At 46.8% G+C, this 18,147-nt stretch overlaps 1 protein-coding gene across 3 annotated transcripts in view; it reads right to left on the bottom strand.

Annotated features, from left to right (window-relative positions):
* The window catches only part of BSN (bassoon presynaptic cytomatrix protein), a 67,696-nt gene that overhangs the window by 35,295 nt on the left and 14,254 nt on the right, over positions 1–18,147 (bottom strand). For all 3 annotated transcript variants that reach the window (XR_012227556.1, XR_012227557.1, XM_073564315.1), the window contains exons 5-6: positions 18,017–18,113; positions 7,629–7,757 (exon numbers count right to left, since the gene is read on the bottom strand). Coding sequence is in view for 1 of the 3 variants with exons in the window: in XM_073564315.1 (XP_073420416.1) it covers positions 7,629–7,757; positions 18,017–18,113 (226 nt within the window). In the remaining 2 variants the exon portion in view is untranslated. The remainder of the gene's footprint in view (positions 1–7,628; positions 7,758–18,016; positions 18,114–18,147) is intronic.

The following is an 18,147-nucleotide window of genomic DNA, read 5'->3' as shown; positions in this document are numbered from 1 at the left end:
ATTCACTATCAGTGTGGGAGGACCCGGAGAACCTGGAAGTAACCCCATACAGACCCCCGCCGATGTCGCCCTTGTTCCTACCATACATCATACACCTCACACCCGGCATTGTAGGCAGAGCTTTCTATGCATCTTACATGTCATACCACGAATCATACAGAGGTGCCTACAACTTCGTGAACCCTTCAGAATTTTCCAATATTTCTGCATAAATTTGACACAAAACCACATCAGATTTTACACACGTCCTAAATGAAAATAACGAACCAAAAAAGGTGAAAATATTAGAATCTGTCACCTTTTAAATTAACAAAATGTTCCAATATCACATGTCTGTGAGTGCCATAAGTATGTGAACCATTCAAGCTCAGTATTGTCTTGCTGCATTACCCAAGTTCTCCTGAGATTCAGCCCATGGACAGACATGTGGACATTTTCCTTTAAATTTGCTGGTAGAATGCAGAAAATGTTGTTCCATCAGTGATGGCAGCTGTGGAGGCCCAAACCATGATACCACCACCACCACCGCGTCACAGATGTAGGATGTCTTATGCTGTAATGCAGAGTTTTTCTCCAAACATTAAACTTCTCATGTCACGGTATATAAAGCGACCCCACAGGGGGTCGGTCAGTGGACGGCACAACACACAAACAACTGGATGGAAAAGGGGGGGAGGAAGGCCCAACCAAATGAAGGGACACCCCTGAGCTCAACCCTGAGCCTGTCCCTGCACTCCCCTATCGCCCTAAGTGGGTCCTTCCCCCCACCGCTGTGAGGATACCTCATTACTCGCTGTCACCTAACACTACCCTGGTGTAACGACCACGTGCACAACCTACCGCAGGGAGCTGCACACTGAAGTAGGAGAGAGAACTGGGGCACGTAGGTGAACTCACTAGACTGTGCACTGGACCTGTCCCACGTGACTGAGGGGGAGTGGCCGGGGAACAGCGGTGAACTCACTAGCCTGTGTACCGGACCTGTCCCACGTGACTGAGGGGGAGTGGCCGGGGAACAGCGGTGAACTCACTAGCCTGTGTACCGGACCTGTCCCACGTGACTGAGGGGGAGTGGCCGGGGAACAGCGGTGAACTCACTAGTCTGTGTACCGGACCTGTCCCACGTGACTGCGGGGGGAGTGGCCAGGGGCAAAGCCAGGCGACGACGTCCAGTGGGGACAAAGAAAACCAGAGACAAGTCAATGCGTGCCGAGGTCTAAACCGAGAGATACGGGAGGTACCGTGGACTGAGACGTAGGGGTAGTCTAGTCAAAGCCAGAGATATCCTGGATGAAAACCTCTTCCAGAGTGCTCTGTACCTCAGACTTGGCTGAGGGTTCACCTTCTAACAAGACAATGACCCTAAGCACACAGCTAAAATAACAAAGGAGTGGCTTCAGTACAACTCTGTGACCATTCCTGACTGGCCCAGCCAGAGCCCTGACCTAAACCCACTTGAGCATCTCTGGAGAGACCTGAAAATGGCTGTCCACCAACGTTCACCATCCAATCTGATGGAACTGGAGAGGATCTGCAAGGAAGAATGGCCGAGGATTCCCAAATCCAGGTGTGAAAAACTTGCATAATTCCTAAGAAGACTCATGGCTGTAGAAGCTCTAAAGGGTGCTTCAACTCAATACTGAACAAAGGGTCTGAATACTTATGACAATGTGATATTTCAGCTTTTCTTTTTTTAATAAATTTGCAAAAATTTCTACATTTCTGTTTTTGTTTTCAGTCAAAATATGGTGCAGAGTGTACATTAATGAGCAAAAAAATGAACTTTTTGAATTTACCAAATGGCTGCAATGAAACGAAGAGTGAACAATTTAAAGGCGTCTGAATACTTTCTGTACCCACTGTAAGCCCCAGACCACACCCTGGGGTGGAGATAATGTGGACAACCTCCCACCTTCTCTATGGTTGTCCACAAAAACCCATATAATCAAATCTACCCTCCAGCACTTTACTAGTGGTTTGTCACATTCCCCCCCTCTGTCCAAAGCCAGGAGTTTTGGTACTTTTCAGTCGCTAACCAGGGGAGTCTGGACAGGGCATCTGTGCATCCATGCAGCTTCCCTGGCCTTGTAATGAAAATTAAAATCATGGAGCACTAAGAACCAGCTAGTCACCCAGGCATTCTTCCCTGTCTTTTCCCTCATCCATCTAAGGGGCGCATGATCTGGCACTAGCCTGAACTTCCTGCCTATCAGGTAGTAACTCAAGATGCCGATTGCCCACTTGATGGCCAGGCACTTTTACTCTAAGATGACATAGTTATTTTCACAGAAGGAGACTTTCCTACTCAGGTACAGGACTGGATGTTCATCCCCATCTATTTCCTGGGACAACACAAGTCCCAAACTGACCTAGGAGGCGTCCATTTGAAACACAAACTCCTTAGTGAAGTCAGGTGCGAACAAGACCGACTGTTTGCATAGGGCGAGCTTCAACTCCTTGAATGCCACCTCCACTTCAAAGGACCATTTGGCCATGAACATTTTTGTTCCCTTGAGAAGATCAGTCAGGGAGGCAGCGATCATGGCAAAATTTGTGATACATCGCCGATAGTATCCCACAATTCCCAGAAACGCCCTGACCAGGTTTTTGGAGAATGGCTGAGGCCACTTTTTGATTGCCTGCACCTTATCTATTTGCGGCTTTATTTAGCCCCTCCCAACGATGTGGCCCAAGTATTTTGCCTCTTCCTTCCCCAGGGAGCATGTCTTTGGTTTATTGTAAACCTTGGCTTCCTCAGTGCATCCGGAACTGCCTGGATCTTCTGCAGGTGACTTTTCCAAACCGGGCTGAAGATCACAATGTTGTCCAGATAAGCGTTAGCCCTCTAAAAGGTAGCTGGGGCTCTTTGGAGTCCTAACAGCACCTGGGTATAATATAACTTTTAACTGTGGTGATCAACACCAACACCCTGTCTCCAGGGCTAAACTGTCTCAGTCTTGCCAACCAATTGCAGACCCTTGCCTGAGCCTCTTGTGCTTGAAGGAGGCTCTCTTTCACAATCAGTATCACACATGCGATCCTGTCTGGTACCTGGGTCACATGTTCGATAATGCTTCGGTGGGGTGCTACCTCCGCTTCCCAGGTCTCCTTTGCAGTGTCCAGAAGTCCCTGAGGGTGATGTCCATATAACAGCTTGAACGGTGAGAGCCCCGTAAAGGCCTGTGGGACTTCTCTAATGCAGAACACTAGGTATGGTAATAGGCAATCCCAGTCCTGGACATTCTTCTCCATGACTTTCTTCAGCATAGACTTCAAGGTCTTGTGGAAGCTTTCAACGAGTCCATCCATCTGCGGATGGTACACAGATGTCCTGAATTGGGTAATCGGGAGGGCTTTACATAACTCTCATTACGTTGGACATGAATATTGTTGGTTGGTCCATCAGAATCTCCCTGAGCAGGCCCGTCTGTAAGAAAATATGGACTAGCTCTGGAGCTATACTCCTGGCTGAGGAGTTCCTCAATGGTGCTGCCTCTGGGTACCGTGTCACATTGTCCATGATCACCAATATGTATTGTTTGCCTCTGGTGGACTTAACGAGGGGTCCTACCAGGTCTATGGCAATCCGGTCAAAGGAGACCTCTATAATAGGTAATGGACCTAGGAGACTGCGGAAATGGGATACAGGAGCAGTTAGCAGACAAGTAGGACAGGATCAGAAGAAACTAACATTGTTACTGTGACACCCAAGCCAGTAGAACCTCTTATCTGTGCCTATGTCTAAAGGGTAGCAAGACTACCAGCTGCTCTAATACTTCCCCTCGCTGATTAGTGACCCGATTTAGCAGTTCCTCATTAACTGCAATGTATGGGAACCTGGTGTTGACACCCGACTCTTGGGCAACCCCATTTATCACAGACAATTTCTCAAATACCCCTGTTATGGTAAGATCCCGCATTTGAACAGTCTCAAAATTTCCCACAGAAACCCCTAGATCAGGAATCTCAGCCTCACTGGTCATCGTCTTGTCCTTTTCACCAGCCAGGACCCATAAGGAGAACTCATTCAACTCTGACTGCAATGGGGTTTCATCAGGGTTGAGCTGGCTCCAGTCTGCGTCACTTGGCATCCACGTCTTTCCAAAGTCCCAGAACAGGTTGAAGTCCCGCCGTATTATCATGGGGATCAGTACCCCGACTTGTTTTTGACAACGGGGTAGCCAGTGGTGGCTCTACTATTCTTTTGGTACTTGGACTCCCACTGGGTACCCCAGTAAGGGGATTCACCACCTCCTGGAACTCTTGACCACCTAGCCCCGTTCCACTAGGCCCACCAGTTAGTTCGCCTATCAGGGATCTCCCTGGGCAACCAAGGAGTGCACCGGTTTAGGAAAGGAGTTGTCATGGCTTGATCAGGGTTCTTGCCGTGCACTCACAGGGTTAAGTGTACGTGGCCTCTTTCTGGATCTGGGAGGGGTATTTATACTTACTCTTTTCCTGGGTTCTCTGTCAGCTATACTGTTATTCTGGCTGTGTGTCTGACGCCCCTGGTGTGCTTGTATATTGCACTGCTTGTTTGCTTCCCGTGTATGACCCGGTCCGTCCCCTCACTCTGTACTCCGTCTCTCGTTTTGGTACTATTGTCTTTTCCGGTTCTGACCTCCTGGCTTCGCTATCGTTACTCCATTACAGTTTGTTCCTATTGTACCGTCTATTGCCTGTTCTGGTTTTCTGATCTATTGCTACGTCCCGACTATCCATTCTGTCTAACCCTTTGGTACTGTCGTGCGATCTCGTGCTTTGACCTCGGCTTGATCTGGTTTCTGTCTCTGTCTATGCCCCTTGGTAACATTGTCCAGTAGTTACCTTTCTAGGAGTTTCCCTGTAGCTCCTAGCTCTGTGGAGCTTAGGCCACGCCCCCAGCAGTCACGTGCTTCAGGTCTTGTGAGCCTGGAGCATGCATCGTCACCACTGCTGTCCCGCTCCGCAGGTATCTTTGTGCAGTTTTTGTACTCAGGACAAGCGCACTGGCTCAGTGAGCAAGTGCAGTGTGGTGTTCCTGACAGGAGTGAACGGATCTGTCCATGACAACCCGCTCCACCATTGGTGCTGGAGTGGAGGATTACAGCTGCAACCATTTTTGCACAAGATGCAGTAAATCAAACATTAGGAATTGAGGTGTTATGTCCCCATAATGTGCCCAGTGGTGAACCCTTTGTGCTCTGACCAAAATAGTCACTCCCGCTCTTGCCAAAATTTCAGTTTGGCATACTCCTGTGCATCCTGTAATGCCAAATCATAATAGGCCTTTTGGGGTTCATCAGTTAGATAAGGGGCCAGCACCTCCGCTTATTGCTCTGGTGGTAGCTTCTCAAGCTCTGCTACCCACTCAAACAGTCAAAAATGCTTCCACATCATCACCCGGGGTGTAAGGATTCCGGATTTTCCATTGAGCCTGTTTGCCCTTGTCCAAGATGGAGTCTTGTACCTCGCCCTGTCCTGGAACTTCCAGTCTGTCCTGCTATTTAAGTCTGGCTCAGGAGATCCTCCTTGCCTGAGCACTTTGTTGCTGCTGGCTTCTAAGCTTCCTCCTGGTCTGCTTCTGTAGTTCCTGTTGCTGCTGCTTTTGCTTATGTCTCGGTACTCTGCCTCTCCTCTTACAGCTGCCTTCAGCCCACTCTGCAGCTTCCTGATCATGGCTGGTGTTACTTATTATCCGGACTTCTAGTGTGGAGCTACTCATCACTGGAACTGCTGTGCTCAGTAAGAGATTCTGACATTGTTATCACTTCTTTGACTGTGTTCTGTGTGGGCTGCGGTGCTGGACTTGAGTGGGACTTTTCAGACATAAAGGTACATGTAGTAACCTTCTCCTGTTAATGTTCCCCATGTGTATTGCTGGACTTCTACGATAAAGTGCTGTGCGCACTCTTGCTCATATTATTGCTGGACTTCTACGTTAAGCGCTGTGCGTACCCCACTATTCAGTTTGCTGATAATTTCCATATTGTGCTGGGCACTTCGTTACTGTTGCAGGAAGATCTCTGTTAGATTTGGTTCATTTTCTTATTTTGTTGAATAAACTTTTTTTTGCCTCAGCTTTGGTCTCAGTTTCATTTTATCCGACGCAAATAGATTCCATAGTACCCACATAATTGTTACACGGGGTAATTTCTTGCATGGCTCGTTTCACCGTGTTCACCGTGTTCCGGGATGGTCTGCCGGCCTTCCATGAACTGCCTCTGTGAGCAAGTCAATCTGCTGCTGTTGCACTTCTGTATAAGCATCTTATTTGTCTCATGCTGCGCCAGGTGTTGCTGCTGTAATTGATGCTGATGCTGTTTCGCTTGTACCAGATGTTTGAACAGGTCCTCCATTGTATGCTGGCTTGTGGCCGCCTTCATCCAGGGAATGCAGCTTTCATTCAGGGAATGCAGTACTTCTTGTACCCATCACACGTATTCACTGGGAACGATCCCTGCATTCTCCAACACCTGTGGTAGATCGGCTCACTACATGTACATGGAGGTAACACTTGAATACTGTCTCTTTAGGAATGTCCTTGGTTAATTAGATGCAGCATAAACCAAGGTGTAGCACAAAGTAAATACCACCCTCTGGGCAAAACAAAACAAAAATGGTAGCACTAAGCACAGTCCTTGTCTTAGCGGGGATCAGCCCGCTCAGGGTTAGCAAGACCCATGGTTCAGGTATTAGCCAAACACATGAAGAAATGAAGAAAAATCCAGCTCTATACGAGAATCACGTTTCCAAATTTATTCCAACATGGATAATGGACGAATTAAGCTCCAAGACTGCATAAGCTCACACAGGAGCGACATAAGCGACGCGTTTCGATTGCTACATGCGATCTTTAAAGATAATGATCACATGTAGCGATCGAAACGCGTCGCTTATGTCGCTCCTGTGTGAGCTGATGCAGTCTTGGAGCTTAATTCGTCCATTATCCAAGTTGGAATAAATTTGGAAACTTGATTCTCGTATAGAGCTGGATTTTTCATTTCTTCATTGAATTGACCACTGCAGGATGGTGTTCCTTGCTCCTACCTAGTCGGTGAGCTGGCTTTACTATTTTATATGATTAACCAAACACAAACATTTCTCAAGAGTGTTCATCTCCAGACCCTAAACAACTACTGTCTCTGGAGGCCAGCTACTCAAGCCCCAGACCACTCCCTGGGGTGGAGATAAGGTGGACATTCTCCCACCCACTCTATGGATGGCCAAATAAAACCTAGCCCATTACACAAATTAGCTGTTAACCCCTTAAAGCATTTCATGGGCTGGAGGAAAATCTCTGGATTTTATATCATTGACGCCATTAAGCGCAGTGAAACATATCTCCCCTTCAGCACTTTACCAGTGACTTTGTTATACTGTGCATATGTTTGTTCTTTTTTGCATTCATTTAGTGCTTATTCAGCAGGTAATGGAGGAAGAAAAAGATGCTGTGTGCACATATCCTAAGTCTGGCATACAAGTGCCCACTTAGAGCGCTGAGGGCAGCACCACATACGGCCAAGACACCATGTCCACAGATCATTTCATGCATCATACACGTCATACGTGTTCTATGGTCATCATGTGAGTTTATAGTGCATATTCCACTCGCGTACTTCCTGACACTCTCTGTGCTGCTGCCTTACCCTCAGTCAGTTTGCCTGCTTGTTCAGCTGCACCTCCAGGAAGGATTTTGGAAAACATGCTTTCACCCTCGGGACCTGGCTGTCCCGGGACAGCTCCTGTTGTTGTTGTTTTTGGCCCAATTTTTGCACCTGTTAAAAAATAAACCAACATGAAATCCAGTCCAAAGGTCAATGACACCCGGACGTCCTGACACCCAGTGGTCCTGACATCCAGAGGTCCAGAAACCCAGAGGTTCAGACACCGACTAATTACACCTAGTGGTACTGACACCTAATGAGACTGATGACATTTAGTGGTACTGGCACCCAATGAGACTGATGACACTCAGTGGTACTGACACACAATGAGACTGATGACACTCAGTGGTACCGACACCCAATGAGACTGATGACACGCAGTGGTACCGACATCCAATGAGACTGATGACACGCAGTGGTACCGACATCCAATGAGACTGATGACACTCAGTGGTACCGACACCCAATGAGACTGATGACACTCAGTGGTACCGACACCCAATGAGACTGATGACACGCAGTGGTACCGACATCCAATGAGACTGATGACACCCAGTGGTACTGACACCCAATGAGACGGATGACGTCTAGAGGTACTGACACCCAATGAAACTGATGACATCTAGTGGTACTGATACCTAATGAGACTGATGACACCCAGTGACACTGACACCCAGTGGTACCGACATCCAATGAGACTCATGACATTGGATGGCACTCACACCCAATAAGACTGATGACAGCCAGTGATACCGACATCCAATGAGACAGATGACACCCAGTAGCACATGACATCTAGTGGTACTGATACCTAATGAGACTGTTGACACTTAGTGATACTGTCACCCAATGAGAATGAAGACACCCAGTGGTACTGACAACCAATGAGACTGATGACACCCAATGAGACTGATGACACCCAGTGGTACCAACATCCACTGAGATTGATGACACCCAGTGGTACCGACATCCAATGAGACTGATGACATTGGGTGGCACTCACACTCAATAACACTGATGACAGTCAGTGGTACCGACATCCAATGAGACAGATGACACCCAGTAGCACATGACATATAGTGGTACTGATATCTAATGAGACTGATGACATCTAGTGGTACTGACACCCAATGAGACTGATGACATATAGTGGTATTTACACCTAATGAGACTGATGACACCTAGTTTTATTGACACCCATTGAGTGATGACAGCTAGTGGTACTGACATCCAATGAGACTGATGACATCTAGTGGTACTGACACCCAATGAGACTGATGACACCCAGTGGTACCGACACCCAATGAGACTGATGACACGCAGTGGTACCGACATCCACTGAGACTGATGACACCCAATGGCACTGACACCCAATAAGACTGATGATGCCCAATGAGATGACACTTAGTGGTACCGATACCCAATGAGACTGATGACACCTAGAGGTATTGAACCCAATGAAACTGATGACATCTAATGGTACTGATACCTAATGAGACTGATGACACCCAGTGGCACTGACACCCAGTGGTACCGTCATCCAATGAGACTGATGACAGCCAGTGGCACTGACACCCAATAAGACTGATGACACCCAGTGGTACTGACATCCAATGAGACTGATGACACCCAGTGGTACTGACACCCAATAAGACGGATGACATCTAGAGGTACTGACACCCAATGAAACTGATGACATCTAGTGGTACTGATACCTAATGAGACTGATGACACCCAGTGACACTGACACCCAGTGGTACCGACATCCAATGAGACTGATGACATTGGATGGCACTCACACCCAATAAGACTGATGACAGCCAGTGATACCGACATCCAATGAGACAGATGACACCCAGTAGCACATGACATCTAGTGGTACTGATACCTAATGAGACTGTTGACAGTGAGTGATACTGTCACCCAATGAGAATGAAGACACCCAGTGGTACTGACAACCAATGAGACTGATGACACCCAGTGGTACCAACATCCACTGAGACTGATGACACCCAGTGGTACCGACATCCAATGAGACTGATGACATTGGGTGGCACTCACACTCAATAACACTGATGACAGTCAGTGGTACCGACATCCAATGAGACAGATGACACCCAGTAGCACATGACATATAGTGGTACTGATATCTAATGAGACTGATGACATCTAGTGGTACTGACACCCAATGAGACTGATGACATATAGTGGTATTTACACCTAATGAGACTGATGACACCTAGTTTTATTGACACCCATTGAGTGATGACAGCTAGTGGTACTGACACCCAATGAGACTGATGACATCTAGTGGTACTGACACCCAATGAGACTGATGACATATAGTGGTATTGACACCTAATGAGACTGATGACACCTAGTTTTATTGACACCCATTGAGTGATGACAGCTAGTGGTACTGACACCCAATGAGACTGATGACATCTAATGGTACTGACACCCAGAGACTGATGACACCCAGTAGTACTGACACCTGAGAATGATGACACCTTGTTATGATTGGGTCACCGAGGAGGAAAACCAAAAACAAGCTAAGCCACAGAAAACCAGAGAGGTTGGTAACTAAGCGGATTGCAGACCCCTGATCCTATCCTACGTGGAGCGTACCTACGATGATCCTAGACGCCTCGTCACAGCCAGAGAACTAAATAAGCCTAAAGCAAGAAAAGGGGAAATCTAAACTGCCCCAGAGCAGACCCCAAAGCAATAGACAGCCGCCAAACATGTATTATCGGTGAGACAAGATGAAAACACAAACACAGATAGAAAAATAGGCTGAAGAAACAATGGGGCCCACACTAACTAGAAAGGACAGGAAAGGAAAGATGCTGTCTGCAATCACGCATAAAACCCTGCCAAAAAATGTCCAACACTTTCTGATAACAAAAAACCCTGAAGTCGCTAGACTTCAATTCCCTATATCAGCACTCTGTTATATTCTGAAGACAGAGCAAAAAGCAAACTGGCATAAACAGACACATAAGAATGGAAATTCAGCACAGACCCAGCAGGGGCTGGTTGACCACAAAAACTGAGTAAACCAGACCAAATCTCAAGTGAAAAAATAGCAGAGCACACTTAGCTTGAGAAGGCAGGAACAGAACTGGAAACCAGAACCTCAAGGCAGGAGAAAATCACCAGCACAAAATTAGGGAGTCGGCTGTCTTAAATCCAGTCAGAGATTCCTGATGTCCACTCACAGTCCTCCTCCTCAGGTGGCAGGTCTCTGCCATTTAGATCAGCTTGATTACCTACTGTCACCACTAGAGGGCGCCCGGATGGAGAACTCACGACTCCTCTGTCAACACAGCCAGCTCCACCACCCTCACCAGAAGCCAGAGGTAAACCAGAAAATGAGTTCACAACACACCTAGTGGTACTTACACCCAGAGACTGATGACACCCCTTGAGGAGGAGTCACCGAACCCTCATCCACGCCACCAGGCCGATCAGGATGGGCCCGGTGAAAAGCACGAACCAATCTATCGGCATGAATGTCAAAGGCAGAGACCCAAGAATTGTCCTCCTGGCCATAACCCTTCCACTTGACCAAATACTGGAGTCTCCGTCTAGCCAGACGAGAATCCAGTATTTTCTCTACCTCATATTCCACATTACCTTCAACCAACACAGGGTCAGGAGGTGCCGCCATAGGAACCACTGGCTCAACAAACCTCTTCAATAGAGACTTATGAAACACGTTATGGATCTTAAATGTAACTGGAAGTGTTAGGAGTCAGATTTCTGCCCTGTCTACGCAGAGATCTGGACCCTTACATCCTGCAGTCTCCTGCTCTCCGTACACTGCAGGAGTGATTGCAGAGGAGATTGCTTTTCAGCATCTCTCTCCGGAGGCTAAGTCCTTCATCCCATCCTCTGAGCATGCTCGTGGGACAATCTCTCATTGGAGCTCAGGTGTCAGGTGCTCAGGTCCTGCTCCTGATTCCATTGGTCCAGCTCAGGGTTATGGAGACTTCCGGAAGGTCCTGTCAGCTATAAAAAGTGCGCATGGCCATTCCGCCATATGCTAGTATTTTCATACTTGCTGCTGTGTGTATGGTGATGGATGCTTGGACTGGTGACTGACTTATTAAGAAACCCCTTCCCCCTGATAATACGTCTGTGTGAGTGTTTGGGGATCAGCCACTAGCAGCGCTAGCGCCAACGCGCTTAAGCACCATCTACTCCAGCAGCTAGCGTCCTACATCGCGCTTGCGACATAGCGGTGCTTTCTCTGCGGCTCAGTTCATGCCGCGCTGCGGCAGCAGTCCTGTCGGGCGTTCGCAGTTGCGACGCCACGCACCTTATTTCACGGTAGGTCTAGACGGAGTAGTCCTGTTGTTTAAGGCTCCTCCTGTGACCCGGAATACCGTGTCTGTATCGCTGGCTATCTGCGACCTTGAACAGACTCAGCGTTTTGTATGCTTTATGCCCGCAGCTCTGTGAAATATAACAGAGCTTGCTGCAGTGCATTAGGTGCAGTTAACCCTGTGCACACTACTGCCATAGTGCTCTGCCTCTTCTAGCAGCAGTTTTTCCATCCACCGCACGGTGGACCCCGAGTGGCGAAGGCACTTTATTTATATTTTTATTTGGTGCCTTCCGCCACTTCTAACAGTTAGAGCCAATCGAAAAGAAACCAGGTTAAGAATCTCCAAAATCCTATAAGGTCCGATAAATCTTGGCTTGAACTTTGGAGACGCAACCTTCATAGAGATATTTTTTGACGACAACCAAACCATATCACCCACTTTAAACCGGGGACCAATGGTCCTATGCCGGTTGGAAAACCGCTGGGCCTTTTCTTGAGAGAGGGACAACTTATCCACCACTTGGTCCCAAATCTGCTGCATTCTCTCTACCACAGTGTCAACACCTGGGCAGGCTGAAGATTCCACTTGCCCTGATGAAAATCGAGGATGAAACCCAAAGTTACAGAAAAAGGGCGACATCAATGTGGCAGAACTAGCTCTATTATTTAGGGCGAATTCGGCCAAGGGCAAAAATGAGACCCAATCATCCTGATCAGCAGATATAAAACATCTCAAATAGGATTCCAAAGTCTGGTTTGTTCTCTCAGTCTGCCCATTGGTCTGTGGGTGAAACACAGAGGAGAAGGATAACTGAATTCCCAGCTTGGAACAAAAAGCTCTCCAAAATCTGGAGACAAACTGGACTCCTCTGTCCGACACAATGTTCTCAGGAATCCCATGCAACCGAACCACCTGTTGTAAAAACAAGGGCACCAACTCTGAGGAAGATGGCATCTTTGGGAGTGGTACAAGATGGACCAGCTTAGAAAATCTATCACAAATCACCCAGATAACAGTCATTCTCTGAGAGACAGGAAGATCAGAAATAAAATCCATTGAGATATGGGTCAATGGCCTCATGGGCACCGGCAAGGGCATCAACAACCCACTAGAACGAGAATAGGGTTTAGACCGGGAACAAGTCCCACAAGACTGCACAAAATTCCTGACATCACGAGATAAGGCAGGCCACCAAAAAGACTGACTCACCAAATCTCTGGTACCAAAAATACCTGGATGACCAGCCAACGCAGAGCAATGAACTTCAGACATCACTCTCTTCCTCCACTGGTCAGGAACATACAATTTTCCCATAGGACAACACTCAGGTTTGTCCTTCTGAAATTCTTCCAGGGCACGTCTCAAATCGGGCGAGATGGCAGAAAGAACTACCCCCTCACCTAGGATGGTAGTAGGTTTGGTCACAATAGGAGAATGAGCAAAGAAACTCCTAGAAAGGGCGTCTGCCTTAACATTCTTAGTGCCCGGAAGAAAGGAGACCACAAAATCAAAACGCGTGAAAAACAAGGCCCACCTAGCCTGTCTAGGATTCAAGCGTTTGGCTGACTCCAGGTAATTCAAATTCTTGTGGTCAGTGAGGACCGCAACTTGATGTCTAGCTCCCTCCAACCAATGTCTCCACTCCTCGAATGCCCACTTCACGGCCAACAATTCCGGATTCCCCACATCATAGTTGCGTTCAGATGGGGAGAACTTTCGGGAGAAGAAGGCACAGGGATTCATTTTAGAAGTCACCGGATCTTTTTGGGACAAAACAGCTCCTGCACCAATCTCCGAAGCATCTACCTCTACCTGAAATGGAAGCGAGACATCAGGTTGCCGTAAAACCGGAGTAGAAGTGAACCTCCGCTTCAGATCCTGAAATGACAAAACAGCCTCTGGAGACCAATTCACCACATCAGCGCCCTTCTTGGTCATATCAGTCAGTGGTTTGGCAATACCAGAAAAATTAGCTATAAATTTACGATAAAAATTAGCAAAACCCAAAAACTTCTGGAGAGCCTTCAAAGAAGTGGGCTGAACCCAATCATAAATGGCCTGTACCTTGGCCGGATCCATTTCAATAGTTGACGGAGACAAAATAAATCCCAAAAAAGACATCCTCTGTACACCAAAAAGGCATTTCGATCCCTTAACATACAGGGAATTCTCCCTCACAATCCGGAACACAGTCCGAACATGTTCCACATGAGAATCCCAATCACTGGAAAAGATCAGAATATCATCCAAATAGATGATCAAAAACTTATCCACAAAGTCCCGGAAAATATCATTCATGAAGGATTGGAAGACAGAAGGGGCATTAGTGAGCCCAAAAGGCATCACCAGGTACTAAAAATGTCCCTCCGGAGTATTAAACGCCGTCTTCCATTCATCTCCATGCTTGATGAGAATAAGATTATACGCCCCCCTGAGGTCAAGCTTAGTAAACCAGCAGGCACTTTTAACTCTGGAGAATAAGTCAGAAATCAGGGGTAACGGATAGTGATATTTAACCGTAATCTTGTTAAGGGAACGATAGTCAATACAAGGCCTTAATGAACCATCTTTCTTAGCCACGAAAAAAAACCCAGCACCTAAGGATGAAGAGGATGGTCTAATATGACCCTTCTCCAACGACTCCTTAATATAAGATCGCATAGCCTCGTGTTCAGGTACAGATAAGTTGCAAAGCCGACCCTTGGGAAATTTACACCCAGGTCTCAACTCAATTGCACAGTCATAACTCCTATGAGGAGGCAAAGACGCAGACTTACTCTCACTAAATACATCATAAAAATCAGCCAAATAGTCAGGAACATCATGAGACTGGGGAGAGGTGGAGAAAACAGGAGTGTCACCAAGAGCACACCGACAGCCCCAACTCACCACAGACACAGATTTCCAATCCAAAACTGGATTATTGATTTGCAACCAGGGAAAACCAAGAACAATAGTATCATGCAAATTATGCAGTACCAAAAATCTACAATTTTCTTGGTGGTCTGGGGCGACCCGCATTATCACCTGGGTCCAAAACTGAGGTTTATTCTCCGCCAAAGGAGTAGCACTTAAAGTACCCCTTAAAGGAATAGGCGTCCGCAGAGGTATCATGGGAAAACCACAACGTTTAGCAAAATCCAAATCCATCAGATTCAAAGCCGCCCCTGAATCCACAAAAGCCTTGGCGGAAAATGTGGATAAGGAGCAGATCAGAGAAATTGCCAAAAGAAACTTAGGTTGTACGCCACCCACAGCAAATGTGTGTGCAAAACGTTTCTCTCGTTTAGGGCAGACAGAAATCATATGAGAGGCATCTCCACAGAAAAAACGCAGCTTATTACGCCTTCTATACTCCTGACGTAGCACCCTAGACAAAACTCTATCACATTGCATAGGTTCAGACATTTGTTGAAAAGGTAGCAACGTCTCCCGTGTAGTTTTACGTTCACGTAAACGCCGATCAACTTGAATGGCTAATGACATAGAATCGTCAAGACCAGAGGGAACAGGAAATCCCACCATAGTATCTTTTACGGTTTCTGATAAACCCTTGCGAAAGAGAGCTGCCAAGGCACCATCATTCCATGTAGTAAGGACCGCCCACTTTCGGAATTTTTGACAGTATAACTCTGCAGAATCATGACCCTGGTTCAATGCCAATAGGGCTTTCTCAGCCTGATCAATGGCATTAGGTTCATCATACAACAACCCCAAGGCTTGAAAAAATGTATCCACATGAGTCAGAATAGGATTTTCAGGTGTCAGAGAAAACGCCCAATCTTGGGGATCGTTGCGCAGCAAGGAGATGACAATTTTAACCTGCTGCACAGAGCTCCCCGATGAGTTAGGCTTCATGGACAGAAATAAATTACAATTATTCTTAAAATTCAAAAATTTAGACCGATCCCCAGAAAAAACATCAGGAGTAGGGATTTTTGGTTCAACAGCATGTGATTGAGCGAGATAGACAGAAATTCCCCGCACTTCAGCAGCGAGCTGCTCCACACGATCAGACAATTGCTTAATCTCCATTAAGGAAAAATAATCCTCCTACGGCCCCAAAGAGGAAAAGATACATATAAAAAAAAAAATTCTGACACTTTTTTTTTTTTACAATTTTTTTCCCCTGCTTTTGAGTACCCTAGAATCTGCGGTATGGCTGGTGATTCTGTTATGATTGAGTCACCGAGGAGGAAAAACAAAAACAAGCTAAGCCACAGAAAACCAGAGAGGTTGGTAACTAAGCGGATTGCAGACCCCTGATCCTATCCACAGAACTAGCAGTAGTCGTAGAGCGTACCTACGATGATCCTAGACGCCTCGTCACGGCCGGAGAACTAAATAAGCCTAAAGCAAGAAAAGGGGAAATCTAAACTGCCCCAGAACAGACCCCAAAGCAATAGACAGCCCCCAAACATGTATTGTCGGTGAGACAAGATGAAAACACAGACACAGAAAGAAAAATAGGCTGAGCAAACGATGGGGCCCACACTAACTAGAAAGGACAGGAATGGAAAGATGCTGTCTGCAATCACACACAAAACCCTGCCAAAAAATGTTCAACACTTTCTGATAACAAAAAACCCTGAAGTTGCTAGACTTCAATTTCCTATGTCAGCACTCTGTTATATTCTGAAGACAGAGCAAAAAGCAAACTGGGATAAACAGAGACATAAGAATGGAAATTCAGCACAGCCCCAGCAGGGGCTGGCTGACCACATAAACTGAGTAAACCAGACCAAATCTCAAGTGAAAAAATAGCAGAGCACACTTAGCTTGAGAAGGCAGGAACAGAACTGGAAACCAGAACCTCAGGGCAGGAGAAAATCACAGAACAAAATTAGGGAGTCGGCTGTCTTAAATCCAGTCAGAGATTCCTGATTTCCACTCACAGTCCTCCTCCTCAGTTGGCAGGTCTCTGCCATTTAGATCAGCTTCATTACTTACTGTCACCACTAGAGGGAGCCAGGATGGAGAACACACGACTCCTCTGTCAACACAACCAGCTACACCACCCTCACCAGAAGCCAGAGGTAAACCAGAAAATGAGTTCACAACACACCTAGTGGTACTGACACCCAGAGCCTGATGACACCCAGTAGTATTGACACCTAATGAGACTGATGACACCTAGTGGTAATGATACCCATTGAGACTGATGACATCTAGTGGTACTGACACCCAATGAGACTGATGACATCTAATGGTACTGACACCCAGTAGTACTGACACCTAATGAGGATGACACCTAGTGGTACTGACACCCAGAGACTGATGACACCCAGTAGTACTGACACCTAATGAGACTGATGACACCTAGTGGTAATCACACCCAGAGACTGATGACACCCAGTAGTACTGACACCTAATGAGACTGATGACACCTAGTGGTACTGACACCCAGAGACTGATGACACCCAGTAGTACTGACACCTAATGAGACTGATGACAGATAGTGGTAATGACACCCAGAGACTGATGACACCTAGTGTTATTGTCACCTAATGAGACTGATGACATCTGGTAGTACCAACACCCAATGAGATTGATGACTTCTAATGGTCCTGACACCCAGAGACTGATGACACCCAGTAGTACTGACACCCATTGAGACTGATGACCCAATAAGACTGACACCAAGAGGTACGGACAACTTTCAAGGCATAAAACCCTGGCACCATCTTGGACCAGCCTTCCACGTGCTTCTGGTGCCATTTAAAATATTTATTCCTGCTCATTGATGTCCAAATGTGATGTTTCCATGATAAACTACATAGACAAGTGCCCCCGCCACCTCCGGAACGTCAATCTGCCTCCATTCAGGACCTCACAGTTTCCACTGCATCAGATTACCACTTTAGTACTCTGGTATGGCATTTCGGTAATTCTGGTGTCTTCACTGTATTCTGCCACGTTCTCTGCAGTCACTACCTCTAGTGGTATGACAGTGGTCACCCTGATGAGGTGTCTTGTCCTGCACACACAGTGGATGCCCCAGACCTGTGCTATGGTCCTGTCTGCTTAAAGACGCACCTGCAGGAGCTGCTGGCACGGATGTCTGTAGTCCCCTTGCTGCTTGTACCACTGGCTTTGCTGCCATTTTGGAAACCTCCACTGGTTCCACTTTTGGCTGAAAAAGATAAAACAAGATTTCCAATATCCAG

The sequence above is a fragment of the Dendrobates tinctorius genome, unplaced genomic scaffold, assembly GCF_039654945.1.
Source record: "Dendrobates tinctorius isolate UK_male_01 unplaced genomic scaffold, ASM3965494v1 ptg000449l, whole genome shotgun sequence".
Classification (NCBI taxonomy): Eukaryota; Metazoa; Chordata; class Amphibia; order Anura; family Dendrobatidae; genus Dendrobates; species Dendrobates tinctorius.
This window is presented reverse-complemented; position numbering and strand designations above follow the sequence as displayed.